Source organism: Larus michahellis, chromosome 16 (genome assembly GCF_964199755.1).
Source record: "Larus michahellis chromosome 16, bLarMic1.1, whole genome shotgun sequence".
NCBI classification, from domain to species: Eukaryota; Metazoa; Chordata; class Aves; order Charadriiformes; family Laridae; genus Larus; species Larus michahellis.
The window spans coordinates 1,979,329-2,007,056 of NC_133911.1; the positions used below are offsets into that span (position 1 = coordinate 1,979,329).

General features: G+C 45.8%; 2 protein-coding genes across 11 annotated transcripts; one reads left to right on the plus strand and one right to left on the minus strand.

Moving 5' to 3' along the window:
• Positions 1-1,398: 1,398 nt before the first annotated feature.
• LOC141732208 (uncharacterized) lies at positions 1,399-12,209 on the minus strand. The gene is made up of 3 exons (XM_074560788.1): positions 12,165-12,209; positions 4,277-4,551; positions 1,399-2,322 (listed from the first exon to the last, which is right to left on the minus strand). The coding sequence occupies exons 1-3, from the start codon at positions 12,207-12,209 to the stop codon at positions 1,437-1,439; spliced, it is 1,206 nt and encodes a 401-aa protein (XP_074416889.1). The 3' UTR covers positions 1,399-1,436.
• Positions 3,897-27,100, plus strand: HP1BP3 (heterochromatin protein 1 binding protein 3). Of its 10 annotated transcripts, none has more exons than XM_074560603.1 (14): positions 3,897-4,040; positions 4,691-4,823; positions 12,374-12,573; positions 13,008-13,110; positions 14,544-14,694; positions 15,028-15,187; positions 16,255-16,398; positions 16,966-17,046; positions 18,720-18,874; positions 19,651-19,741; positions 20,437-20,596; positions 23,806-23,917; positions 24,901-25,038; positions 25,889-27,100. In XM_074560603.1, exons 3-14 carry the CDS (start codon positions 12,478-12,480, stop codon positions 26,172-26,174), a joined length of 1,677 nt encoding a protein of 558 aa, XP_074416704.1. In that variant the 5' UTR covers positions 3,897-4,040; positions 4,691-4,823; positions 12,374-12,477; the 3' UTR covers positions 26,175-27,100. The 10 variants fall into 10 exon arrangements, 8 of the variants coding, with proteins under 8 accessions (XP_074416704.1, XP_074416710.1, XP_074416703.1 ...); XM_074560609.1 differs by lacking the exon at positions 4,691-4,823 and having other exon boundaries at positions 3,913-4,040; positions 25,889-26,170; positions 26,542-27,100; XR_012583965.1 differs by lacking the exon at positions 4,691-4,823 and having other exon boundaries at positions 3,913-4,040; positions 20,345-20,596.
• Positions 27,101-27,728: the final 628 nt, after the last annotated feature.

Here is a 27,728-nt window from a genome sequence, read left to right on the forward strand (position 1 = left end):
TAAAGCGGAAAATTGTGGTTAAAGGACATCACCTCATCTCTTCTAAAAGTCCATATTTCTACTGGAGATGTAAAAGGGAAAAAAAATCCAGAAGTAAAAAGCAACTCAAGCATAAAGACAAGAATTGTGTGGGGGACTGTGGGAAGGGTGACACCGCTGCGTAACAGGTAAATCCTTCATCGCTGAATAATGACGTCTGCTGCAGGCGAAAGGCCCCTGGAAGTTTGTGTGTGGCTCTACAAGTGGAAACTGAGAGACCCACACCAATTAAATGTTTTGATTCTGTGATGGTTACGGGATAGTTATACTCGGCACTGCTCCCCGTGCAAATCCACTGGGTCAAGCTGAAAACAGCAGCGACTGTCCCCTCAAGGCCGGGCACGCCAGCAGCTGAACGGCAACTTCAAGGGTCCTGCACGAGCGATCCCATCAAACCAAAATAATCTCCCTCGGATGCACGCTCAGGGATAAACAGATCTAAAGGTAAGAAGCTTCTCAGGGAATATTTGATCTGTTTTTCAAAGTATAAGAAGCTGAAGAAGCAGCAGCAGAATGTGAAGCTTTAGGGATGAAAGAGCAAGGCGTTTCCCAGCCTGCTGGCAATTAGACATGGGATGAAGTGGGAAAAGGCTCAAATTCTCCCTGAGCCAGGCAGACTGTGGGCCAAAAGCGTATAAAAGGTTTTACAAAAACAGGCAAAAGTTGAGGTAAAAATGGAAAAGCAAAAAACTCGCCAAAAACTTGGGGTGACGGCACCAGAGGCAATGCCTAAATATAATCAGAGCTGAAGTTTGGAGCTGCAGGCCAATGTTAAAACAGTATTTGGCGACAAAAATGCTGCGCTTGCTCAGCCAGCAGGGTCGAGAACGTATTGGCAGAAGCTGATTTCAACGTTATAAGGTGCACAAAGGTAATAAAAAAAAAGGTAAGAATAATCCTGTGGTTTGTGCCATATGTGGCAGGTAGTTGTTAAGCGACATAGGTGCAGTGATTATTAAATAAAAAGGTGCTCACTTTAAAAAATGTGGCAAAATGAGGAAAATATGAGTTGATGTAGGGTAAGAATGTTAACAGGGCGGCCCCTGGAATGGAGTTTCTGTGACCAGATGTATTTAAAACAGAAGCACAACAGGTTTCATGTTTCGAACAAGAACAAGAACACGTGGCATTGCTCTGGATACGGAGCGGAAAGGGTAAATCTCTTGACATGCAAATTTTACAGCTACTCTCTGGAAACAGCAGCAATATATCTAAATGTCCTGGTTTAAATTGCAAGCTGCACTGTACAGTCAAACCCCAAAGCTGCAGGCAAATTTTCAGAAAGATGTAATCAAATTGAATTATTTCAGGGGGAAAAAATCCACAAACCAGTTGGAATCCTACTAGGGCATGGCACCTGGGAGGGCAGGAAAGGTATTGAAAATGCTTAGTATTTATTAAAAGTATTTTATGATGATAGTGCTCTGCACGATCACAGTTGGACTCTGACAGCAGCCCTCCGCTGAAGTAAGAATCCCTGGATTTCCCTGTCCTGCACTGTTCCCTTCCTCCTGTGCATCCTCCCTCAAAGGTGCCGGGTCACAGGTTCCTGCCAGTGTCACCCACTGCTTGCAGCACTGAGGGAACAAGGAGGGAGACGCAGATGACACGAGCCCACCCAAAAAATGGGGTGGAGGAGAGAGGAGACGGAGCAGTGAGTTTTGATCCCAGTGGCTTTCCCTAGGCGTGGTATTTTCACAAGAGCCCACCCTGGTCAGGCAGGCAGCGTGGCTGTTAAGGAATGTGCAGGACCCGAAGCTCCACTCTGGGGTGGATTTCAAGATTAAAAAAAAAACAGGGAAGGAGACAAGAAAAGCTTTTCTCCTCCTCTCCTTGCATCTCAGTGTAGCTCTGTGTCTCAGACAACACAGATGCTGGGGTTTTGCACCAAAGGGGAGGGCAGCTGGGGTGATTTCATCTTTTCCTGCATGGTGTCTTAAAAGCCGGCAGTAAAGGAACACATTCCCTCTTCCTCCTCTCTCCTCCACCTTCCAAGCCCTCCCCTCCTGCCAGAGAGGCACCGCAAGGGGAGAAAGGCCAAAGAACACATTTCTCTGCAGCTGCACAGTCGTCGTTTCGCGCTCACAAGGAAGACAGGAATGTTTAGCAAAGTGGAGCCATCTGGCTAAGGTACTTCCAGGGCTGTTCAGCACAGGCGACAAAGGACTGTGCAAAAGTAAAGCACCATGGAGATGATCTGGAGTGGAGACGATGACACGGAGCAAGGCCAGGCTTTGGTCACAACAGCTTGGCTTTGGAAGGAAACACTGTTCCAGCAGCCACCTAAGGGGGACAAAAGGTTGGAAAAAGTTTATACAAGAAACAGGCAAGGCACAGTCACAGAAACAAGACACCTCCACGGTACTTTGAATGGTGTAAGTGTTTCTAAAAAGCGCTCGCAGAGGGACTTCCCACCCACAGGAGGGATAAAAGGTACCACAGTGACCAAATAGTGTCTTAGTGCTCGTGCCATCTTCAAATCGTAAAAGCAAATGGACAGAAAGAGTAGGATTATGTTAGTAAAAAGATAAGAAACTGCCTGGGCAAGAGACTACAGATGAAAAGTTCTGTAGGATTTGGGAGCAATACACATGGACTATGGTAATGTGGGGAGTAAAGAGCTGGGTGCGGAGGTTTGGAGACAGCTTGCAGAATACTACTTGCAGAATTACTACTGTAAGTAGAAAAGAAAATAAGAATAGGTACGGAAGGGAACTGAGTTGCACCTTAAACTCAAATGCAGGGAAAGTAGAGGGATTTGGGGTAAGGAAAAAGAAAACCACAACAAAACCCCACAGGCCTAGCCAAAAAAAATAAACTTTGGGCAAGAGCATAGCAAGAGGTACACAGAGTTTATTACATCTCAGTGTACTCTGCACAGACCTGAAATAACCAGTAGCTGAAGGGGGCCTACAAGAAAGCTGGAGATGGATTTTTTTACAAGGGCATGTAGTGACAGGACGAGGGGTAATGGCTTCAAACTGGATTAGATATGAGGAAGAAATTGTTTGCTGTGAGGGTGGTGAGCCCCTGGCCCAGGTTGCCCAGAGAAGCTGTGGCTGCCCCATCCCTGGAGGGGTTCAAGGCCAGGTTGGACGGGGCTTGGAGCCACCTGGGCTGGTGGGAGGTGTCCCTGCCCGGGGCAGGGGGTGGCACTGGGTGGGCTTTAAGCTCCCTTCCAACCCAAACCATTCTGTGATTCTACAAAGGAACAGCAGAAAAGGAATCCTTCCCGCAAGTGGGAACTTGTTAGCATGTTTTGACAGAAAATTTCCAGCTTGCAGCCAGATCTCGGCAATGGAACTAGTGCAACTGAGGCAGGCAGTGAATCACACAGCTAACGCGAGCGGCGGGGGGGGGGGGGGGGGGGGGGGGGGGCGAAGAGCGAGAGGCTGAGGCAAAGCGAAGGCGGGCACTAGAGGAATCGCCAACGGCGGGAGGAGGAGGGAGCGAGGGGCCGGGATACGCACGGTTGCGGCGAGGCCGAGGGGGCTGCGGCGGGGGTGAGGGGGCTGAGGCCGGGCTGCGGTGGCTCCTCTCCCCCTCAGCGCCCTCAGGGGGCGGAGGCGGGAAACGCCTCAGAGAAACGAAGGGGGGGGGGCGGTGATCGCGCGCCCAGCCCCGCCCCGCCCCGCCCCGCCCCGCCCCGCCCCGCCCGTTGTGTTTTGCCGCCGGGCGGGACGGGACGGCGCCGCGCATGCGCGTATGCGCGCGCTCCCTCTCCCCCCCGCCCCTCCCCAGCGCGACGTGGAGGCGGAGGCGGAGGCGGAGGTGGAGGGGGGGGGGGGCCGGCGTTCGAAAAATGCCCGCGGCCTCCCATTGGCCGGCGGCGCCGCCGCGGCCCGCCCCCCCCTAGCGCGCGCCGCCGCCACACCCCCCCCCGCCGCGGTCCCGCCCCCGCCCCTTTGCCCCGGCCCCCCCCCCGCCGCCCCCCCCCCGCCGGTTCCCCCGCCGCCGCCGCCGCCATTAGAGGGGCCGCTTTGTGTCCGCCGGGCCTGCTGGTGAGTGACCCCCGGTGCCGCGGCGGGGGGGGGAGACGGGGAGCGGGGGGGCCCGGTAGGCCGCGGGGCGAGGCGCGGGGGCGGCCTGGCGGAGGGGCGCGGGAACTCCCCTCGGCGCCGCGCCCCCTCCCTGACAGGCCTCGGGAGGGGCTGTCGTGAGGAGTCGCGACGCGGGGGCTGTCGCGGTGGGCAGCGCAGCCTGCCCCCCCGCCCTCCCCTCCTTCCCCGCCTCGTACCCGGGTGCAGGCCCCGTGCAGGCCCAAGGAGGCGGCCCCGGCCCTCCGGGGGCCTGCGAGCGGTGCGGCCGGGCCTGGCGGGGTGCGGGCCCCCTCGGCCGGGCCTGGCGGGGTGCGGGCCCCCTCGGCCGGGCCTGGCGGGGTGCGGGCCCCCCCGGCCCCCCCTCACAAAGGAGGTGGCGGGCGTCAGAGCCGCCTCTCCCGTCCCGCTGACACCTGGGGAACACCGGCGGGGCCGCCGCGGGCGGCGGGGGCAAGGCCAGCGGCGGAAGGGGCTGATAGGGGTGCGACACAATAAATAATCGCTATTTATAAACTTCGGAAGTGCTTTAGCTCCCGCGGTGGCCTTCCCGCCTTTTGGTTGCGGGTTTGTTTGTTGTTGCTTTTTTCCTCCACAAACTCACTTCATCGGAGGCCGGGGAAGTGCCGCCACTCGAGGAAAACCTCTGTCCCAGACTTCAGTGTGGCTCCGCTGTGCCAAAAAGAAGCCCCGAGTCCCCCTCGGCGCTGCCAGCGATGGATGCAGGCCTAAGTGTGAGACTATGAGGCACGTCTGAGTTCCTCCCCGAGACCCTGTGGTGGTCACAGCCTGGTTAAAGAATGTTAATTACCCTCCTCCGCTTACTGCACATGGTTTTCCACACAGAAGGCTATTAAATTCCAGTCTGGCATGGGACTATTCCAGAGGGGCTGCCATTCCTAGTTTCATTATCCTTATTGCCTAGACTGCTGTTTTGGGCTAAAAGCTTTCAAAAACTTCAGGAGAGAAAGAGCAGCGTACCAAAATCTCAGCAGCTCTTGCCAGGCCAGAGGGGCTCCACCAGCTTACCCAAGGATAGCTCCAGAGCGGCGACACTGTTTGGAATAAAGCCTTCCCGCCTGTATTCTAACTATTTTCGCATTCACTGGTGTCTGCAAAGCACAGGGGACCGCTCAGCCTGTGCTGCAGGACAAGAAAAGTTAGATAATGTGGGGTTGTGGGTGTGTTCGCTCCTTTTAAAGTGTAGCAGAGACGGACAGTTTGCTCCTATCTCTGGTATTTCACAGGTTACTCTTTTCAGGAGTCATACTTGGCAGCTGAGTTTTTTCGGGGTTAACGAGCGTGTCACTTCTCAGTTCTTATCAGGCCTCTTAAGTAATAGTTGCACTCTGATTTCCTAGCGTGCGAATTTTGTTTGTTTGTTTGTTTTTACCATAAATAGTATTTTTAGCATCTTCAAGAAATAGTTGGCCAACAATCTTTGGCAAGCAGCTCTGTTATTGAGGCGGGAAAGGTTCAGAAGTACTCATGTTTATAAACAGTGTCGTACTATTGAGCTTGTCCATGTGAGAACAGCATGTGTGGGGGGAATGAGAGGAGAGGAAGGTACCACTGGTGAGGATCTCTTCCATTCAGTTAAAGAACGGAGGTGTTTTGATGGACTGCGCAGGAGAGCACTTACCTTCCTCAGGAGGAACTTAGAGATCGGTGGGTAGAGTGGGAAACATGTGGAAATGAGGAATGGTAGGGGGAAAAAAAAAACCCACGTAATTTCTGTTCAGGGGGAAGAACTTGGTGTACATGCCTTGAAAACATCTACTGGCTTTTGCAGCCTTTCTCTGCTTTACCTGCATGTAATTAATTAGCTCTTCAATGCACCGTGCACTTTTCTCAGGTAGCAGCTGCTTGAATTATTTTTGTCTTCGGAATATTTTTTTTTTTTTTTAGTGTTTTCCCTTTCGACAGAAACTGATGTGCAAATCTTTTGTCAGTGTTTTGTTACAAGTGACCCAGGGTGTTGTGGGGATTTTAACTTCCATGAGGGAGAATAAAAGAAGTTTTATGTTGATGGACTCTAATACGAGGTGTGAGTAGATTTTGTATAGCCTGCAAGGAAATCATACCTTTTATTATGTATAGTTTTGTCCTATAGAATAGTAGGTGATGGCTGAATAAGTAATAGTTTGGGAGGAGGGTTTACATAGTGGTTTTAAATTCATTCCATCTAAGCAAGGAGGATGTTGCCTGTAAGAGTTTTGTGCCCTGGTCTGTAATGTTAGCAGCCTAAATTTTCATTCAGGTGTCAGTGGTTTGTCAAAATTCATAATGTTGGATCCTGGAACAAAGATATTTCATCCAAGGCTATGAAACTTTCAGCAGTGGATTTTCATGTTGGAGTAGTTTTAAGTTTGTGACCTAAACCTGTTCTAAACTTAAAGCTGAACTCTCTGCTTTCTAATATGGGCTACTGAATTCCATAGCCGCTTGTGACAGCGGCAGCACATGGAGAATCTGTATCATGGACCAGACGAACCAAAGCTTGTTCAAAAATTGTTGTCCCACAAGGGTTTTCACTGTCACAATCCTGAGCATCCATGCTGAGAGGGATTATTTTTAGGCAGCTATGCAAGCAGAAATTCTGCTTCCTATTAATCCCTCAGCTGAAGTTTTTGCATGTTTCTAGGTGTAATAGTGGCGTAATTTAAGTTGCACGCCACCTGGCTTTGTCTGTGTCTGGGGATATGAAGAAAAACTCCTGGGGATAGGAAAAGAAGATAATCCAGGCCACGGAAATGATCTGTTGTTACTGTCTTCTGTATAGGTCAAAGATTGATCGAGAAAGAATCTGAAACCTGTAGTGGTTTTTACATTGACCTGTCATTCTTGGTGGTGAAGAATCGTGGCGGTGAGGCATGGGTCGTTACGTATATTTTAATAAACATCTGTTGAGCTTGAGCTGACTTTGAGTTTCAGTATTATACCCTAACAGAGATGAGGTGCTGAGCTAGGTCCCGGGTTGCGAGGCAGAGCATCAACCTCACTGTAGTAATGTGCCGTTTTGTTTTGTTTTGTTCTTTTTTCCAGTGAAAGCAGCGTCTGTGCATGCAAGGGGCTTGCTTTACTCTGTGAAAGCAGAGCAGCAGGATAGGCAAGGTGTAAGTCAGGCTGTATTCGTGGTGTTTGGAGTCGCAGGTCCAAATTCAGTGCTATCCTGAAATGAAAATGTATCTTTAGACTTAGAAATTTGGATCTCCGTGTGTAGGAATGCATGTGTTTGGAAACTAGAAGCGTGAAAGGTTTTCACTGTGCTCCCGTGAACCCTAATGTACTTGGGGTTTGGTGTTCCCCCCCTTAACACTGTGTGGGGAAGGAGTGGATGGAAATAGAAACTGTAACGCTAGTCAAGCCAAAGTATTTCTTGCCTGGCAAGTGGTGAGCTATTGGATCTTTGTGTTGGACCACGATTCTTCTTTAATTGAAACAAGATGGTTTGTAATGCTTGCAGCAGCGTGGGGCTCAGATAGCCTGTAACAGATCTCTGGGAGACTCAACGGGGAGAGAGCTGCAAATACAGCCCTTGTAGCTTAATCAGGAGACAGGCGATTGAAAAGTCCGCTGAACTAGGACACCTCCCAGGAAATCGATGCTGCGCGGTGGCCGTAAGGATCGGGACAAAGTTAGCCCAAAACTTGTTGAATGGCAGCAAAAGCGATGGGAATGCGAGTTGTGGAGTAATGCTCAGCCAGATGGGAAACGGGAGTGAATTTCCAAGCAGGCTGCCAAATAAGGATTAGAAGTGGGGACTAACTTGTATTCTGTATTCGGTAAGATATTTTATTCGTCTACGCGTTTTTAGGCGGTTTTAAATGACTTAATACTACTGGTCTGACTTAAGACAGCAGGCATCTTGGTGAACTGCAAGAACAGAAGAGAGATCAGTAAGAGCTGGAACTTCTTTGAAGCAGGCTGCAGAAGGCAATCCGCTGAGAACTTCTAGCTGATACATTTTACAAAACACAAATTTGTATCAAAGTTGTTGCTGGATGTTTATGTTCTGTGACAATGTAAATATTGAGGGTTTTGGTAAGACACCTTCTACCTGAGCTGGATTTTTAGGGGAGAGGTTTGACGATTTCAGAGGGCCAGAAGTCTTGGAAAAGTTGGCCAGCTTGCAATTTAGAAGGTAATATTTTGGCATGTTTTATTTGGATTTGCAAAAATATTAACATTTCCTGTGCTTTTTTTCTGCGGCTTCTGAGACATTTAAATGCTTTTCCGCTCAGGACAGCACTATATAGTAGTAGATAATTGCACAATAATCTATAGCCTGTTTTTAAAATACAATTACTTTACTTTTTAAGCCTTTCTGATAATGAACAGTCATTCTTGCTTCCGTTGCTTGTAAGGTTGGCAGTTTTATATCCCTTGACACCCTGACCTAAGTCTGCAAGAACATAAAAACTTTTTTCTAGCCCTTTTTGACCCGATTTCTAGACCCATGTCATGTACAGTATTCCAAGTCGTGTCTAAGAGCACATCAATCACCGGAGTACGTGTCATGTAACAGTAAGTGGACACCCTTAAGGGCACAGGATTGGATATGCTTTCTCATTTTTCCATTGCATATTTGTTTTCAGTCTGCTCAGCCCGTACACCCTACCCCGAGTCCTTGTGTCTTGGTATTTCTACCAGCGTGACAGTTGGCTTGCTATGATCAAGACCTGACTTTATCCTGAAATATTTTCTCTTGAATGAGATGGAAGTCTGAGATAAGCTGGCAAATCAGTAGAAATTCAAGGACTCATCCAAACTGTGCTTCAAATTAATTTATTTTTTTTCACGCACATTCTTGTGTCTCTTACATTGGTGGGGGACTCCACTCTTCTGAAATATTATCCAGACCCTGAAGCCTCCCTTCGTGGCTTTTTTCCTAATGATGCGTTGATAACTTAGGAGGAGATGGGTATATTTTTTTCATAATAGTTCATGGACCTGTACCTTTGACTGGGCCTTCCATTAGTGGCTGCTCCCTGAGCTGGGAGACCGGATACTGTCGACCATTCCTGCTCATCTAGAAATCCAGAAAGCTGGGGGGTTTTGTTGCTTATCAGCTCCTCGCTGGATTACCAGCTTTGAAATGACTAGTTCATGATAGTTGGGGAACCTGCGAACCTGCACTTCAAATGACACATAGGAAAATGAGTGTGAGGAGTTCCTATCTGTACTTTCAAGCAGCTTTTTGAAAAGGTTGGTATCCTGATGTTTGTTTCATTGCTGGTGTGATTTTTTTTTTTTTTCTGACAATCCATTAGATCTACGTGTACGCGAGAGTTACTGAACAACCACCTTGAGAACCTGCACCCTCAATTGATGGCCTCTTCCGTCTTTCTAAGCACAATATTTGTTTGTTTGACATTTGTGTAAATGCAAAATACAGTTATTACTTTCCAGTTGCTTATTATTAAAAGCGATGCTTGCAATGGTGGTACGCATTTAAAGATGTCTTCGTATCTCATACATAGGGTGTCCAGGTAGCAGTTGGCTTGGGTGACTTGATTTTTCATTTAAGTAAATCTTCTGTTTTATTTGGAGGGGGGTGAGAGTTTTTCTGCATTGCTGTAGCAAAACCTTCTAGTCTTTTGCTTTATCTTTTTGAGAAACTAAATTCAGTCCTGTTTGTAGTTGACGTTTCACACCCAGTCCAGGAAACTACTTTTGATCCTTCTTCGGAAAGAAATTGGCCGAGCAAAAGTAGTCCTTGAGCTGTGATGCTTTCGCAAGGTGGTGCTTGTGACCTTGCCCCTTGAATATGGGTGCTTTGAAGTCAGTAGGTGATTATCCTCCTGCTTCTTTGATTGCCGTGGCCTTTTGAGCAGGAGTTGGGTTGGGAATGGGAGGGAATCAGCAAGCTCCTGTTTGGGGCACTCTGAATTTCTGCTGGATGATGACTTATTTGCATGTATTGTTGGCACTGAAGTTATGAATTGTGCTGTGTTAAGTTTCACTCTTGAGAGCAAAGACTCAAGTAGTTTATACTGTGATCTTAACAAAAGGGTTTTTTAGAACTTGGGGAATTTTAAGTCAAAGTTGGGAGTACTGTGTTTTCATGTGTGTGACATGCAGGTCACACAGTTTAAAAATAAATAAAACCCAGGACCAGGTCAGCCAGAGTGCATGCTTGTATGTATGTTTTAGTAATCCCAGGGAAAATGTCTTTTGTAGCCCCCAACTGATTTCCCTGAGGATGGATCTGTTATTGGTTATTTTAGGACTCATTTCAAAATGCTGGCATTTTTTGAAGGGCTTCAGGCTATGCTTCTTAGAAAAAAAAAAATAAAAAAATGCTTGATGCTGAGCCGAGGCCAGGTGAAAATTTTTAATTTTTCCTCTCACTTTCCACGCTTAAGGGAGGACGATCCCATAAAACAGAAGAAAAAAAAAAAGAAGTGCTGGGCTGTAGTTTCTATGTTGTAATTGGCCATTGGTATTTTTTTCCCATGCTGAAATTTCATAAGAAATCTTCACTCATCTCATTTATTTTAGTTTTGGCTTGTAGTGTGGTTTGATTTTTCTGTTTTGTCTCAGAAGAGGATATCTGTCTCTGTTGCACTTGTTTGCTTCTACTGGTGCAGAGGCAGGGCTAGTTCACTGCCATTTTTCAGAATGACTGTTCGGTGTCAAAGGAGAAGTTGTAGATGTTGCAGAAGCGGATTGACTGTCTTTAGCTGTCAGAAGCGCTGTGTTTTGAAGATGGCCAGCTAGATGTCTGTCTTCCAGAGCATCTCCCGTGGAAATGCTGCCTAGCCATGTCTCTAGTCCTCCTGCCATCAGACTGAAAGGAAAGTCTCTTGGTCAGTTGTGCCGTAGGTGTGTGCAGCTGGTGTGACACTGCACCCACCTGCACCAGCAGTGCATTCAGCTTATTAATTTTCCAGTTTATTATTTGGGGAGGAGGTGTTGTAGGTACAATGATGTAGCCTCTTGCGTCACCAGTCCTTGGGAACCATTGTATCTTAACACGCATTCCCCTTGACTCTTCCTTCACTGCCACTGGTTTCGGAATGGAAACTACCTACACAGCTTGGAGATTTAACAAAAACGCTCCATGCAGATGAGCTGGGGTTTGGTTTGCCTGGGAAAATAACTGAGGTAGAGAAAGTCCCTCCAATCAACGAGGAGTCCCCACTGCTGAGTAATAAGAGGACTATATTTTTTGGCAAAAATACGGAGTAATGGAGGTGGTATTGATGTGGTACGGAGCATCCATCCCTGCAATGGAGAATGCAGTGCAAAATGCTGAAACTGGTGAAAGTCATTTTGAAAACCATGCCAGGAGTCATGTTAGGTCTCCGTTCAAGAGGAGGACACTCAGGCTGGGGGAATATCTCTTAGAAGTGAAAATCTGTGGTAAGTGTCTGCCTTCTTGTCCGAGCGAAAGAAAACAGACAGGTAGAAATGGGGAGCGTTTGGCTGTTTATCTGTAAGGAAGGGAAGAGGGCAGTCTGGAGCTTGATCCTTTGGATGGAACCAGGGAGACCGGGTCCAGCCCTGGTGCGCTAGAGGTGAGGCTTTTCTTTTGAGGTTTTGAAAGGGGGTGCTGAGAAGAGGAAGTGAATGAGCAAGTGAACCCTGTATTTTGCGATGGAAATAGCAGAGCACCTCTCCTTAGGAGAGGCTGACGCAGGCGGGTGGGCAGCAGGTAAGAAAGGTTAAACTATGCTTAACGCATTCAGCATCCATGATGCTGCATGTGTTTGGAGGAGAGTTTTGTAAAGCTTTAATTTTTTTGTAGAAGGTATGGAGACTGCTGTGCTGATGGTTATTTTCTTGTTCAAGGACTCCTTCTTTTCGCTAAATTGCATGGGGTTTAGTTTGGGAGGGGCACGGTTCGGGTCCCCAGTGTGTGTATTTTCTGCCTAACAGATTTAATTCCTTAGGCTGATAGAAGCTGGATCAATGTGTCAGCTCCTGCTTTTACCCAAAGTCAATGACTTACTGGTTACCTCAATGCCTTACTTTAGGCACAGTGCAATTTCTGCTTTTTGTTAATGCTTTCTGTTAATTTAAAGAGCCTTTTTGTTCTTTCAGATATGTTTTAATGGAGCAGGCTGCAGTTCTGGCTTATACCTTTACCATTTCTGCTACATCCATAGCGCTCAAGTTTGCATACATGTTTTAGCGTCTTTGTTGAATGCAAGTGTTGATTGTCAGTTATGTTAGTCATAAGCTGTAAGTCATTTGTCTTTCTTTTCTTTTTAGTCTTTAGTTTGTTAGATACATGGACATAGATGTTTTTGTTTTGTTAATTTTCACACCACATCTCTTCTGTACTTTAGGTTGACTCCTCACTGCACTGTGAAAACCATTAGGAAAAAGTCCTTGGGGTTAAAACCTGGGGCTCCACAGTGTTACCTGCACTTGGGGCTAGAAATTAATTTAAATGGCGACTGATCTGTCTGAAGCTGAACCCGTGCATCATAAGGCGCTTCCACTCTTAACGGGAGCTCAGCTGATCCACACGGACAAGTTAAGTGAGGTAGGGGCTGGCCCATTCTCCAAGCTTGCCCTTGGATCAGTCCTTGACTTCCAGTCCTGCTGAAGGTTACTTGGTACTCTTTCTCCCCTGCTTGTAGGAAACTCAATTGGGAGTCTAATAAACCCCATACGTGCTCTCCTTCCCCTTCCCTGCTTTGCCTGAGATGACGTATTTGTCAAAATCCTCAAATGGTCATCTCATTTAATTTGGAATTGAAAAGAAATTATTTCTTCTATAATTGTAAAACGTGAAACTATCCTCTCCAAGTATGCTTTAAAGAAGCAGGTTTGAGGGTTACTGTCTTCTAAAATTCTGAAAAATCCAAATGTAACCGGAATATTTCTACATATGCTGCTTTGATTTACTTTAATCCCGTTTCAAAAACTTTCCGATTCTTTCCAGTATCGGTACTGATTTTTGTATACTTTTTCTAGAAAGTTGAAGACGACACGATGCCGATCCGTCGCTCAGTGAATAATTCTTCCCGGGAAACTCCTCCCAAAAGCAAACCTGCTGAAGGTGAAGAGGTCAAAGCAGGTACGGTAATAGTCCTATAGTGAGTTGCTAATGTATATCCAAACATAGGGATGTGTTCCAAAACTCCTGAAAAAAACCTTACTGCTGTGATTAAAATGTTACGAATGCTTAGCTTCTTTTCACAGCCGTTTCCTGAGTTATTGGGAAGTTGTATTTTGCAGCCACTGTCTTCAGTCTGAGCCCAATTGTTTTGTCCTTCATATTCTGTGGCAAAGCCCTGACACTCCAGACATGAAAATACAGCTAAATATAGTCCCTTTTAAATTTGTGCATCCTTTAGAGTAAAGGTAGAAACTGTGAAGTTTCAGTAGTGTCAGGAAGATGGGTTAAGATCAAAAGGTAGAGTTGATGAGTGGAAAAACAAAGTATTTAATTTTTTTTCTTTCTTTTCCTGAACAAAAGGATTTTACCACAACGTGTCATAAAATCTAGTCTGATATTAATGTCTGGTCTTAGCAGCTTTACCGCAGTTTCTCAGAATGTGTCATTTCAGTATTGTATTCTGTTAGTTTCACTAACAGAAGTTAGAGACCTTAGACTTTGTCCTCTTTGGTGTCACAAATAAATAAAGTACGTATGAAACTAACTATTAATACACTGCATATTTTAAATGCATGATGCCTTTGTGGGAAAACGTAGGAAAACACAGGAGAATGTGGCAGGAGTGCTTAAGATTGTTCTCAGAGATAGAGAAACTGTCTAATGTGTGGAGCAGTCACAGTAGGCAGCTCTTTATCCAAAAAGTGGGTAATGGCACTTTATACGCATCTTATCTAGCAGGCAGCCCAGTCTCTGAGGCCCGTTCTCAGCTAAATGTACTGGAGTTAATTTGCTTGGTGAGTTAAATTCTGACTGGATTTGATCCTGCTAATAGACAAGTGCTTCTGCAAATGCACGTGTGATCTAAAGCTTTGCCAAGTCTGGAAAAATGTGATTGAAGCTTAAAATCCCTCAGGTGCAGAAACAGAGGTGTTTGACGACGAGTTGGTCGTAAACAAAGCTGCTTGTATGTATCTGTCCAAATTTCATGTAGAGATGTATGGTTTTGTACCTTTCTGAGTTAAAAACGCATAAACCACAACATAGGGGAAGATCTTGGTGTTTCATGGTACTGATTTCCCCGCCTCAGTGTCTCTGATGAGGGATGAGTGTAACAGTAACTGCTGTGGTTAAGAGGAAAAGACTGGGGGAATTAGTTCATTGTAAAAATGCTACATGGTGTTGCTCAAAGTTCTTCTGGCATTTGGTGGCTGATTACCCCTTTTCAAAGCTCTTTCACTAATTTCGTTCATTTCTTAAGTTATGTTTAAATTAGAGAAAAGAAATTGTCTGGTGGGAAATGATTTTGAGTGGGTGTTCTTAAGCTTTTTTTTCCACCCTCTGAATAGAGGCTAGTTTTAGGCTGTAACTTGATGCGTTTTCGTATCTTCTAGATGCGGAAGTAACTTCTGAGGAGTCTGCCTCTGTTGGAGAAGAACAAGAGAGTGAAACCCTGCCTGCTGCATCCAATGAAGCAGAACAGCCAAAGGAACCTGAGAATGAAGGGAAGGGGGAAACAAAGTCCTCAGAAGAAACCAAAAAGGAGTAAGGCTTGCTTAATGCTGAATTCAGGAATTTGGGTAGGATTCAGAAGAAAGTCAGGTTCTACAGATAGAAAAGAGATGGGGAAAATAGGATGGATCCCTTTAAAAGGTGCTCATATGTCTTGGGAAGGAGCTACCAATCAAGTGTAGCTGCTGTTCTAGAAAGCGTGTGAGGCTGAATATCAAGATAGGGTCTCTTTTGTCTAATAGAAAATGTTCTTTAAATTATTTTCAGTGTCAGATGTTCTGTGCCTTTTTTTTTTAATTGTCGTTCTGCTTGTTGCCATGTTTTACAGTGTCATTTGTCTTACCATTGCTTTGTATTTTTCCTAAGTGAGAAGGATCAGTCTAAGGAAAAGGAGAAGAAGGTGAAAAAGACCATTCCTGCGTGGGCTACTCTTTCTGCTAGCCAGCTAGCTAGGGCACAGAAGCAGACTCAGATGGCTGCCACCTCACGTCCCAAAATGGATGCTATTTTAACGGAGGCTATCAGGGTAAGCAGGAGACAAATGTTTCTTTTGTTCATCTGTCACAAAGCAGAATAATTTGTGCTCCTAAAATCCACAATTTCAGCTTGCTGATGGTACAGATGACAGTGCTGTCTGTTAGCAGGAAAGTTACTGCATAAGACGTGTATGCTTCTGCCTGAAAGTCCATGGAGCTGATATGTGAGTCCATGACGATGAGGCAGCCCTGTAGCTTTATTTCTTTGTTTAGAATTTGTTCCCCTCCCTAATTACGTTATTAGAAACAGCTATGATGACCTAATGTGGTTGATTGCTGTCATCGTTTAATTTGGCGAGCCTTCTAGCCATGTTTAACTTGATTTACCTTGACTAATCCATCTATTTGTTACGTGCTTTTTTCAGCGTTAACTTATTCTAATTCAGGACAGATGGAGATACTGTAAACTAGCATTCCAAAGCGGTGTCGGTCTTGGTTTGCTCTATCTCCCCTGGTTGTGCTGTAGTAGTTGCAGTGCAAAACTGCTGCTCTCCCCTCGAGGCTTGGTTCACGCACGTTGCCTTCACAGGAAGCCTGGACTCCAACAGCCTTAATTGCAAGATGGCCTTTCCAGCTGCTTTATCGTCAAAATATGAACTTCAACTTAGGTTTTTTACTAGTTTACTAATGTCAATCCTCTGTCTTATTAAAAAAAAAATAATTGGCAACTTGTTCTGACTTAATGATTACTCTATCTGACATTAGTAAAATTATTTACTGGTTGTATAGTGTTGGTTTGCCAAAAAGTGACTGTATTTTGTAGTAGCATGCAGTGTTTAAGGCGTTACATGTAAGTAGTTCAGAATAGGGGAGTAGTTGATACGCACCTGCTGTGCTGCTTTTGTGTTGTCTGCTCCTCAGCTACCCTGAAGGGGAAAATTAACTATTTTGTTAGTCATATTTTATACTCTTGAGTCATTGTGGGGAAAAGGCCAGCCCTGGCATCCTGTGCCGATGTGCTGGTCTGTATGCATCAGTTCAGTCTCTGTTCTTCCAGTCCCACAGCAAGATAATTTCAGTGCAGGTGGTTTCGACTAATTTTTTGCTTCTCTTTCAGGCGTGCTTTCAAAAGAGTGGTGCATCAGTCGTTGCAATACGTAAATACATCATCCACAAATACCCTTCCCTGGAGCTTGAGCGGAGAGGCTATCTTCTAAAGCAAGCGTTGAAAAGGGAGCTGGAGAGGGGACTCATTAGACAGGTAAGAGTTGCTTTGTGGAGTAGCAGTGGAGCTGGTAGGGCTGAGCTACACAGGAGTTTCTTAAACTCCGTTAGCGGGTCTCTGGGGTAATCGTGTTCTCCCTTGTGGAGCTTAATCAACCTCTGTCTCCACTTTGTTAGACACTAACAGAATTTCAGCGTTGTTCTGTCAATTACATACTTTGCACGGTTGTCTTTTGTTTACGGCAGTTTATGACCGTTTCTTGTTGTTGTGTCATATGGCATTGCAGCAGCATGTGTCTTCAAACCGAGTCCAGCAACGTCACTTCTGCAGCAGCATGTTTCCTTTAGCACTGTAATTTATGCCTGCGGTATCTGTTAGGGTCTCCTGGTCAGGACAGCAGAGTGTGTTACTAACGTCTCACTGTAGTTTCTGATCTTACTGAAGTTTCAGTGGGTTCAAATCGGGCCTCTGTCACAACAGCCCATTGCCAGGGTGGTGACGGTGCATTCAAAATCTGCCTAATGGCGTCAGCTAGTCTCTTTCAGGTTGTTATCACTCGGAGTTACTTTGTTAAAGACTGAAATGGGCTTTCTTTTGAACTAGGTGAAGGGAAAGGGAGCTTCTGGGAGCTTTGTGGTGGTGTCTAGTGCAGGAAAAACTGTTCCAAAAGCCAGAGACAGAAAGGTAAGATGGACCATTTTAAACAATACTCCAAAAAATCTTGCACTGAAACACATGTATCTTGCAAAATGCAGCCTAACCTAAACCCAAACAGTATTCTCCTCCTCTCAACCCAAAGAGTTTTCTCCTCCTTGCTGTACTTTCCCTCGCTAAATGCAGTAATTGAAATGCTCGTTCCACTAAAATCAGAATCAGACAGCTCGTTTGAGAAATTAAAACCAAGTAGAATAATGAAAATCTTAAAATGTTTACATTAAACCCCTAGGGTTTGGTTCAGAGGAAGAAAACTGAATAACCGTGAAATTCCTTTTCTGTCTTTACCTGGTAGAGAGAGAGATGCCTCTCGAGTATTGCAAGAAAGCTTTATGCTACTGCTTTTACTGTTATATCTATTGCATGGGTAAATGGAAGACTTCAGTCTTCAGGACTGTCAGATGAACATTTTTCCATCAGCTGTGAGGGCAGAGCGAGGAAGAAGAAAATGTCCTAAGGCTTCTGGAAGCAAGCTGCTAATGTTGGGTGTATATTGTTCTGAGGTAGTAAAATGGGATGTGGTTTTTTTTTTTTTTTTTTTTTTGAGCCTAGTCCTCACAATTAGTCATGGTTCCAGCACCGCTGTTCTCCACTCCCTGCTGCCCTGGGTGTATGAAACACATTTCTAACACCGCAGTTACAAAATGCTTAGCTGGAATTGCCGATCCGCTTGCAGCTTAGACGGGTGAACCCAGGGAGTATTGTAAGGCCTTGGTGCTTATCTCTTGGCTGCTGGGGAGACCAAAAGTCCTAGAACTGAAGGAAAGAGCGACACACTTGGTACTAGGGCACTGAAAGAAACTAATTGCAGGGTAACTTCTTTTTAAATAGAGCTCACTGGCTCCACAAGAAGTTTGAGCAAGGCACCTGATAACTGCTAACACATCGCTTTTCTTGTCTGCAGCATATCAGTGTCTTTGTTCCTAGTTACTTTCTCTGTGTTGCTGCAAAATGAATAGCTTGCTTTTGTTTTCAGTGAATTCAGCTAGCAGCAGAGCAGCTGTCTGGGTGAGCAGCACCCTCACCCATTTGACCGTTAGCAAAGCTGCTGTTCAGCATCAAAATCATTAAACTTCAGCACATTTCCCCACTCTTTTCTGTGTAAAGGACAGGACGTTTTTTTCCTAATCATCTCTTCCTCGCAGTAACAAAGGGACGGAGGAAAATTCAGAAGGGAGTGTTGGCTTCAATCAAGGTTTCATTCTGTCATCTGAAAAAAAGAAAATGCACTCCTGTTTGCCTGTTCAGTTTTGGGAAGATTTGACCTGTGTAAACAGGTCTTGCCATTGGTTTTTGTGTTACATGTCAGCGTGAATCGCTTTCACCTGTCTCATTGAAGGGTAGCAGAGGAAAATGTCTATAGAAGACGAAGGAAACCATTAAAAATACAGATATTGTTAAATACTCAGCAGTTTATGTTTGTAAAACTTTCCTAAGACTCCTATGAAAATTCCAACCAAATTTGCTTGATTTTGCTTAAACTGCTAAACTATTAAAATTGTTAATTTAAAGAGCTGCCTTACAGAATTGATTTTCCAGATCTGTGGCCAGTGTCAGGAGCACTTCTCCCCACCTCTGCATTGTTGGATCAGAAAACCCAGAGTTTTAGGCCCCACTGATGCGTAAAAGTATGTGTGTTTCAGAAAAGCACTTCCGCTCCGACTGCAGAGCAACAAGTCAAGCTGGAAGATATCCTGCCACTGGCTTTCACCCGCCTTTGTGAGCCGAAGGAAGCTTCTTACAGCCTGATCAAGAAATATGTGTCTCAGTATTACCCCAAACTCAAAGTAGATATAAGGTAGGTGCAGGAGTACGCTTTTGCAAGCAGAGCTGCAGAGGAGCAGTGAAACACGGCCACCTTCTGGCTTTGCCTCCCTTCACGGTGGTTTCGGTTCAGTATTTCAGCAGACAGCAGACAGGTGGTGCTCTGCATTGCAGAGCCTGCAGGAAAGGTTGAGGAGAAGCTCTGCCTTTCTCTGCATCCCTCCACACCCAATCTTTGTTTCTGACGCCGACATCAGCATAGCTCTGTGCAGCTCCACTCTTAACCAAAACTAGAGCCCTTCAGCTGGCGTGAATGTGAAAGGTCTCTCCTTGGGATCTTGTCCCCCTTGGTTCTGCATGCTTTAACTGGCACATGCTTACAGGAATCTTTAAGTTTGACCATTCGGAGCGGGTCAGGGCTTGGGGAGGAAGCAAATCAAGGAAAACCCTGTGCGTCACCTCTTACAGGGGCTTGTACTCAGTCCCTTGTTTGTCTACGAGCTGACTGACTCATTGCCCACCAAGTCCAAATGTGCTTTTCGAAATGAGTAAATCCTTCCAAGCGAAGCTCGTCTGTTTCTGGATACGCAGTGACACTGAGAAAGCGTTGCAGTTGAATTTCCGCTAACGTACATTGTTCTTCTCATGTAATCAGCGCTTGCTGACAGATCTCCATTTAAAATGTCTGTATGTAGGCAGATACCACTTGTAAGTACTGCTCTGCTCACACTCCGTATAAAGTGTTGTTTCTCTGTTTGTTTTTTAAGCTGTCAGTGTGTGTCAGTAAAGCTTTATCCTCCTGTGTTTCAGACCCCAGCTCTTGAAGAATGCCCTGCAGAGAGCTGTAGAGAAGGGCCAGTTAGAGCAGATCACAGGGAAGGGAGCGTCTGGGACATTCCAGGTCAGAACCAGAGTTCATCTTGTTTTGTTGACTGTACTGACCACAAGCCTTGGATATAAGTTAACGCGCCCTCTCTCCCCCACTACCCCCCAAGTTTTATTGGGTACACCTTTCTTTAGCAGCTTGTCACATTCAGGAGTTGTCAAACTCTGAAGCAGTAGGACTCTTATTCTCCTCTTGGTCTACATTTCTGGAGCAGACCCCCCTGCCTTCCTTGCTTAGCGTGTTCCACATGCTGCTTCAGCTCTGACTCACTAACACAGTAGGGGAGATGGTGGGGTAAGCGTTCCTTTCCATCACTAATTCCGAGTGCAGTAGGTACCCCAGATGCCTGCAACGTCTTTTCCTTGTGTCTATGCCATAGAAGTCTCTTGGGTACATTTGGTCTGTGGGATGGAGGAAGATCTGATTGATTTCCTTCCCTGAGTGATAGGCCCTTAGATTCCCACATCCTTGCCGTGTATTTGGGGACTAGGACAATGTGTTACTGATAAAAAGCACTCCAGGCCAGTTGACTGAATAGGCCTCTCCTCCCAGTTAAAGCTGAGAGAGCAGCGTTCCCTGTGCAGTGTTTTAATATAAAACGTATCTGTGCTAATGCAGGAGCGCCGACCCACCTGGTGCAGAGGAGCTTGTCCTGACCTGGTTTGGGAGAATTTTGTCTTGATGCTTTTCTCTTCCTCCTTGGAAAATAGCTGAAGAAATCAGGGGAGAAGCCCCTGCTGGGTGGGACTCTGATGGAAGACGCCATCCTGTCTGCAATTGCGGCCATGAATGAACCGAAGACCTGCTCCACCACAGCGCTGAAGAAGTATATCCTGGAAAACCACCCAGGGACCAACTCCAACTTCCAGGGTAAAGTATCCATCTGCCTAACGCTTCTCTTTTACATGCTGAAAGAGAGTCCTGCAGCTGCAGATGTGTCTGTGCATCACCTTTCAGCTATTCCGTTGAGCCTGCTGGGGAAATGACAGCTGCACGGCTCTTTGTGCTGCAGAGATGCTCAGTGTTTTTAATTCCCATTAGTTCCTTTCAAGCCTGACAAAGGCTAGTTTCTGAGACATAATGCATGTTTCTCTTGTCTATAGCATGTTCACAGGAAGGAGGAATAGCATTCAAGTAGTTTATTGTTTTTAAATCACCAAGTTGATTTGATCTGTCTCTATTTCGAAAGCCTACAGCTTGGCATAAACACAGTTCCTAGTTGCTTTTTATTTAGACAAGTTGCATAGTCTAACTCTAAAAAAAAAAAAAATCACTCTTGCTGATTTGTTTGAGGTCCTTCTTTGGCTCTTATTTTAAAAGGTCAAGCAAGTGAGTAGAGAAACTAATCCTGTTATATTTGGAAAGAGATTTGGCATGTCTTTGTTCCCAGGAATTACATTAATGTCTGTTTTGACTTTTGCATTAGCAGGAGCAATACTAACAGATTTTCTAATGGCTTATTTGCATTATTTGGTCTGAGCCCCTGTGCAGTTGTTTAACTGAGGCTGGAGGTCACTTGAGGCAGGATGAGCTCGCAGCTGTCTCTGCTAGAGTCAGGCCTAAAAGTAGATCAGTTTGTTACTGTGGTTTAATGGTGCTGGTGCCATTTCTCAGGACGTGGGGCCGGAGAGGAGACTGCTGATCCCACACGCTTCACCTGGAGCGGAAGCACGGCATCAGCACTGCTGTGTGATTCGGGGCTTATTGACAGATAGAAGAGCACAGGTTCCCTTGCTCACTGTGGGCTAAGGAAGTTGCCTGAGGCCTTCTGACGATTAGAGACTGATGTCAAGTGTGACTTCTTAATCTTGGGGCAGGGAGGAGAGTTTTCAGGCTTACTAAGCCCTCGCATGATTTATTTTCAGGACCACTGGAAATTGCCCTGGTCCTTAGAGGCCTGTGTTTAGCCAGCTTCTAGTGCTTGTCAGTCTTGCAGGTTGGATAAGGAAATTTCAGCTTGCAATCTGTTGTTTTCTTTCTCCTTCCGTTACATAAAAGGATTTTTGATGATCTCTGCTCTGTTTTAAGAGCAACTGGAGGAAGATTTGGTGAGATGTAAAAGCAGGCAGGTATGGACTGCAAAGCCTCGTACTTATAACTAGACTCGACCGGAGTAAAATCCTTTACGTGCTGCTATTGATTTTTGGTACCCAGAGTAAAAACAGCCTTATGTTTTATGTGTTGCTCCTGTTTATAAAAGCGTGGGGTTTTTAAAGAGTTCTTGAACTATGATGATTCTAATGTTGCAACGCTAGTAATTTAATGGATACAGTCAATTCAATTAGCTGTGCAAGCTCTTCCAGTGCCAGGGTTGTGGTTTGATAAAACCCATGACAATTTATTGTCATTTAGACAATTAGTCTATCACCCGATGACCCTTCCCCAACCGGAAAGGGGAATCAAGGAAAGCAAGGCAACACGAGGGTTGAAATATAAATAGATTTAATAGGATAAGACTAAATAATTAACAATAATACTAAAGAACCAGTATTGATCCCGATAACAATATAAAATATACAAGGATTATACTCAGCCCACTCTATCATTAGGAAGCTGTGCACTCCCAGCAGGGGATAGCAAATGTGGGACGCTGCGAGTGCTACAGTTTCAGGAGGAAGGGAAAAGCTCAGGGCTCCAGGATCCGGGGCAAGGAGTTCTCTGGACCGCCGCCATCAAGGGAGAAAGAGAACTCCTCAGCAAATTTTCTAATTTACATTGAATGTGGTGTTCATGGTATGAAATAATCCTGTTGGCCAGCCTGGGTCAAACGCCCAGGCTTTGTTCCTCCTCATCTCTGCACCTGACAAGGCTCAAGAACACTGAGACCTTGAATCCCACATAGCTTAGCTGGCTATAAAGTAAATATTTTCCCCAAATTCAGACATTAGAGTCTTCCAAAAGTGGGGTTTTCCCCAGCATTAGAAGAGAAATCAGTCCTGTGTTGCTCAACCCAGGACAACCATTCAAATTAAAACATTTTGGCAGAGGTAGGCTGGTGAAGGTGTGGCGCTGTCCCAAATGATTCTCTTGATGTGAAATGTCAGTTCTTGATAAAAGCCTGTTGCAGGAGTGTTGGAGCGAATACCTTTTCATTAATCGTACAGAAGAGATTCAGAAGACAGTTTAGCCAGTGTGTTTCTTCGTATTTTTCTCTTTCCATTTCTCAAGTGAACCTCTTTGGAACGTGCTTGAGGGCAGGCCTTGCTTTTTCCCTTGGTCTGGAGGGAGCTAAATGTGTAAATGGTCCCTCTAATTCCAGCTGAAAATGGTTTTGAACTGACTAAAAACCTCATCCCTTGGCCAGAGACAAAGATCCCCTTTACTTGTGCAGTTTTGGTTACAATTCTTACACAGCGCACGATGGAACAGAAGACTGGAATAAAAAGTGCATTGTCATATTTCAAGACCAAATATTTTCCCTTAAAAAAAAAAGAACAAAAAACCAAACAAACCACAGAACGGGGAAAGATGCACCACGTATGAAATTAAGAACACGAGGAGGGCAAAAGAGGGTAAAGACTTGTTTTAAAAAGCACTCTGGAGAACAGGCTGAAGAAAGCTGAGGCTCGGGTTAAGTTTGGACAGAAGTAGTTACATGGCGCTGTTGAATGCATTTATAAAGAAGATTCCTTGATCGTGCCATCAATAACCTGCACTGTTCTTGACTTCTCCTTTGGAGCGTTTAAAGCCATACTGGCTCAGCGTTGAGGAAATTAGTCCTGTGTCCCTCAAACCAGGACACTCGTATCTTCTTTCTGAAAATTACCTGCGAGCAGATTTCCCTTTAAATAAGACGTACTAAAACTTGTAAATGCAGTGGTCTAGCCGGGTCCTACATGCAGCAGTTGCTCTTTGCTGAGTGCAGAAAGAAGCATGCGGTGATGCCTTCACGCGTCTTGGGTCTCCGGTGCTGTTTCATTCTTCTGCAGGTGTCCTGGGCAAAGGAGACTTCCTCCTGACTCTCCAGCTCTGATTTCAGAGGGCACTGCAGAGAGCAGTAAGGTTAGACAAGTAGATAAAGATAGTAACACAACCTTTCTCTGATTTTTTTTTTTTTTTTTTTTTTCCCCACCCTGCAGTGCATCTACTAAAGAAAACCCTGCAGAAATGTGAGAAGAATGGCTGGATGGAGCAAATTTCTGGAAAGGGCTTCAGCGGAACCTTTCAGCTTTGCTTCCCTTATTACCCTAGGTAAAGAGCTTGGCAGTAAAATGATGTTTGAGATAAGTGTTGCATAGATCAGCTGGATAGGGGGTCAACCCATGAATTTCAGCACTGCCCTTCACAGGGAAGTTTGTGGAGGGTTTAATAACTGGTGAACCACACCATTGTCACCCATCCTCGCTCTAGATAATGACATCACTTGGGTGTCTGACTGCGAGTGGACGTAAAGCTGACTTCATTAGCAAGGGAAGCTTTTAAAGGCAATAAAAATATTGGGCTTGATATTCTCAGTTGCTCTGTTGTGATGCTTTTTTTTGCAGGACAGGGGCTATTTAAGTTTTTCCATGCTAAAACAAACTCGCATGAGCCGGTAGAGTGTGTTGTTCTTAACGCAAGGATGCTCATAACGAGTAGGACCCAGCTGTTTGCCTTTCTTAAGGCTGATGTGGAGGAGAGGCGGGAGGAGGGAAGATGACCTAGATCAGCTACTGTGAGACTAAAACAGCCTTTCTTCCCCTGCTGTGAGCGTATATTGTGCTGGGCCGCGTAGAGCCCAGGGATGGTGACTTAGTGTCCCACGAAGAGCCAACTGGCAGCCTAGTCAATAAAGTCTCTGCTTCCCACCTTCCTTTATTGCATACCTACAAAGTCCTCAGTGGCTTCAGCCTGTGTTCGGAGTCACTGAATCTGATCTTGTCCCTTTGTCTGCCTTCCTGTGTTTGCACAGGAGGAGCAATGAGGAAGAGGACCAGAGAAAGGATAGCTTAGGGCTGGGGCATTCCTGGGGACTTACAAGCTGTCGCACTTCTGCCATTGCAGAGATTAAATAACATTGGGTTTAGCCAGCAAACACCAAAGTCGTGCGGGTATTTCTGGATTAGGCTCAGAGCTGTAACCTGACAGGCGGGTGGGCAGCAGTGCCTGATGAGAGCCAGGGTTACCCAGGGCTTGCCGACCCCCCGGTCGTGTCCTTAGAAGTCAGTCACACTCTGACAAGAACCCTCTTGTAGCCCAGATGTGCTCTACCCAGAGAAGCAGCAGGATGAGGACTCCGAGGAATCTGATGAGGAAGAAGAGGACGAATCTGAGGAGGAGGAAGAATCGGAAGAGGAAGAGTCTGAGGAGGAAGAGCCACCACCAAAGAAGAGGTAAGGCAGCATGAGAGATAAATGGGCTCCGTTGGATGAAATAAAAGTGACTGTCACAGCTGTAGAGTGCCCAGGTTTGTCTCGTGGTGTGGTTATTTATCCACAAGGCTGTTGCTCAGGAGGTGTTGGAAGAAGTTGTTTCTAATTATGGTTGAATTCCTGGGGCACTGTCAGGATCAGGACTTCTCCGGGAGGTGTGTGCAGAAGCAGTGCCTTGCTCTGGAGATACCGATCTCCCCTGTTCCGTAATTTGAAGCTAACCTCTTTTTCCTCCAGATGAGAGGAGAGCCTGTATTTCTTCTTTGTATCGCCCTTTAGTCTCCCCTGTGCCTTTTGTGCTTTACCCAAAGCGTGATGTTTCACATGGGACTTTTTGTATTTATTAAGTGTTTCCTTATGAAAACTTTTCCCTACAGCATAATTTGCAGTTCTGTAGCCAGATATGAAACCTGCCTTACTCAGAATGTGGATTTAAGCTAAGTGTTGTTCGTTAAGTAATAAAATTCCATTTAGAGAGGGGAGATAGTGCTTAGGTCTCTAATTGTTCTGACAATTGGCTTTGATTCATTGCCATTATTTGTACATTTATATGCCTAACGAAGGAGCTGCAAACCTCGCTGGCAGGGCGCTGTGGGGATTGAGAAGTGCTTAGCGTGGCAAGATCCACCAGAGGAGTTCTTGCTCTTTGGGATTTAGCTAATGAAATGTACTGCTGCATAAAGGAACATCCGTGGTAAAGAACAAGGATGCCAAGATCTGCTTCGTTTATGCAAATTGACGACAGCAGCTCGGCTCTGGGTAGCATTTGCGCCTCCACTGAGATCTTGTGCCGTCTCTCTCTCTCTGACAGGATGCAGAAGAGGCCGCCTCCAAAATCACGGAGCAGGGCCCCTCCGATGAAGCGAAGGGAGTCCAAACCCAAGCCAAGAAAAACCCCCGCAGCCCACCGGGGGAAAGCAAAGCCCCCTCCCAAGGTCAAAACCCCCGCGAAGAAAGCCAAACCAGCAGCCTCAGCCATCAAGAAACCCTCTGGTGGCAGCTCTTCCAAGAAACCAGCAGCCAGCGGGAGGAAGGAAGTGAAACCCTCGGCCAAGGGCAAATCCACCATGAGGAAATCTCTCCGGGCAAAAAAGTAAAATTTTTCCACTGTCAGGGAATCCCATGGTCAAATCCACAATCTTGTTTTATAAGTCAACGTGCATTTGTATTTTAGTTCTGATGCTTAAACACTTCTGTAATTTTTTTTTATTTTTTTTTTTTTCCTGAATGATGGGGGGAAAAAGCTGAAAACTAAGTCAAACCAACCCGAGCGTTTGTTAGATCCCAATGCTGTGCCTCGTGTCCGCCCCTCCCCTGGAACAAGTCATCTTTAGTTTCTGCAATAATTTTAGGACTTTTCTAAGACATATATAATCTGTACATTTTACGGTGTTCCTCTTGGGTTTCGGGGGGGGAGGGTTGGCTTTTAAAAAAATTCGTCAAAGAAGATCTTTATATCTTTAGACAGCAGGAACAGGATGATTGGGGGAATGTGATTCTTAATGAGAAGGTGCAACGGCAGAAGAGTCCTCCCTAGATCCCCTGCACGACGAGGTCCTTAACGCTTCTGTGAAGAAGCAGTGTACATACAGCACTTGCACTGAGTCCTGGAGGTGCTTCTTTCTGCTGGGCCGTTAGAGCGACGGGCTGAGGAGGCGGCGCGTTCGGCTCCTTCAGAACCAGCAAGGTTTGTTTGACGGTGAGTCAGACCTTCAGTAGACGGAGGCTGCAGCGTCTACTGATGGTCTGATGCCAGAGGGGCTCCAAAAAGGGGTAGTTCTCCGTTAGGCGGGTGATTTCAATTAGTGTTTCCACACCACATCTGTTACCTTAAAACCAAAATATATAAAAGTCTTCTTGAATCCAACTTTCAAACGTTTTTAAGAGATGAAGAGCCTGAGTTTTGTCACCTCTTGTTTACCCTTTTTTAAAGAGAAGTTGGAGAGCTATACAATTGCTAATGTAGCGATGTTGATAAGTGACGAACATGCAGTTTGCTAAAATAAAGTGAAACTAGATTCCAGGCCCCGCTTTGTGTGTCCTTTCTCCTCCTGGCCGCAGCTTTCTCCTCCTGGAAGAGGAGGGAATTACAGTTGCCGTGGATCGTTGCAGAGGCAAATCTTTGTTAAAAGTACATTGCCGGCGTGAAAGACTGCAAACGGGGGCTATTTTAGCCTGAGCCCCTGCCAAGCTCTGTAGTTGGACGGACTTGCGACCTTTCTCTTCCCTGGTTTCTCTGGAGACAAAGGTGAGCGAGAAGAAAGCTCTGGTTGAACCTCTTCCCGATCCTCTTCTCCCTCTGCCCCCAGTCAGTGGCCAATGGGGACAAAAAAGACCATCTGAAATCTTTCCCCACCTCTGCCCCGCTCAACAGAGCAGCGCCAACATTCAAAACACGCCGCACCGCGTCCCCGGCTCTCCCTCGGCCAGGGCAGCGCCGCTCCTTCGAATGTGACCTGACAGTCTTGTCACTTAACGTCCTTTCGGAAAGAGCTTTGCACGTACCGTGCTGAGAGGAGTGGAGGTACCTCTAGAAATAACGTGGGAAAAGGAGAAAATAGCCTTCTTTGAATTCATTCTTTTCACTTGCCGTCCCAGTGTGCGACCTCTAACAGCCGGGAGTTTAAAAAATTCTTATAGAAATGCTCTAA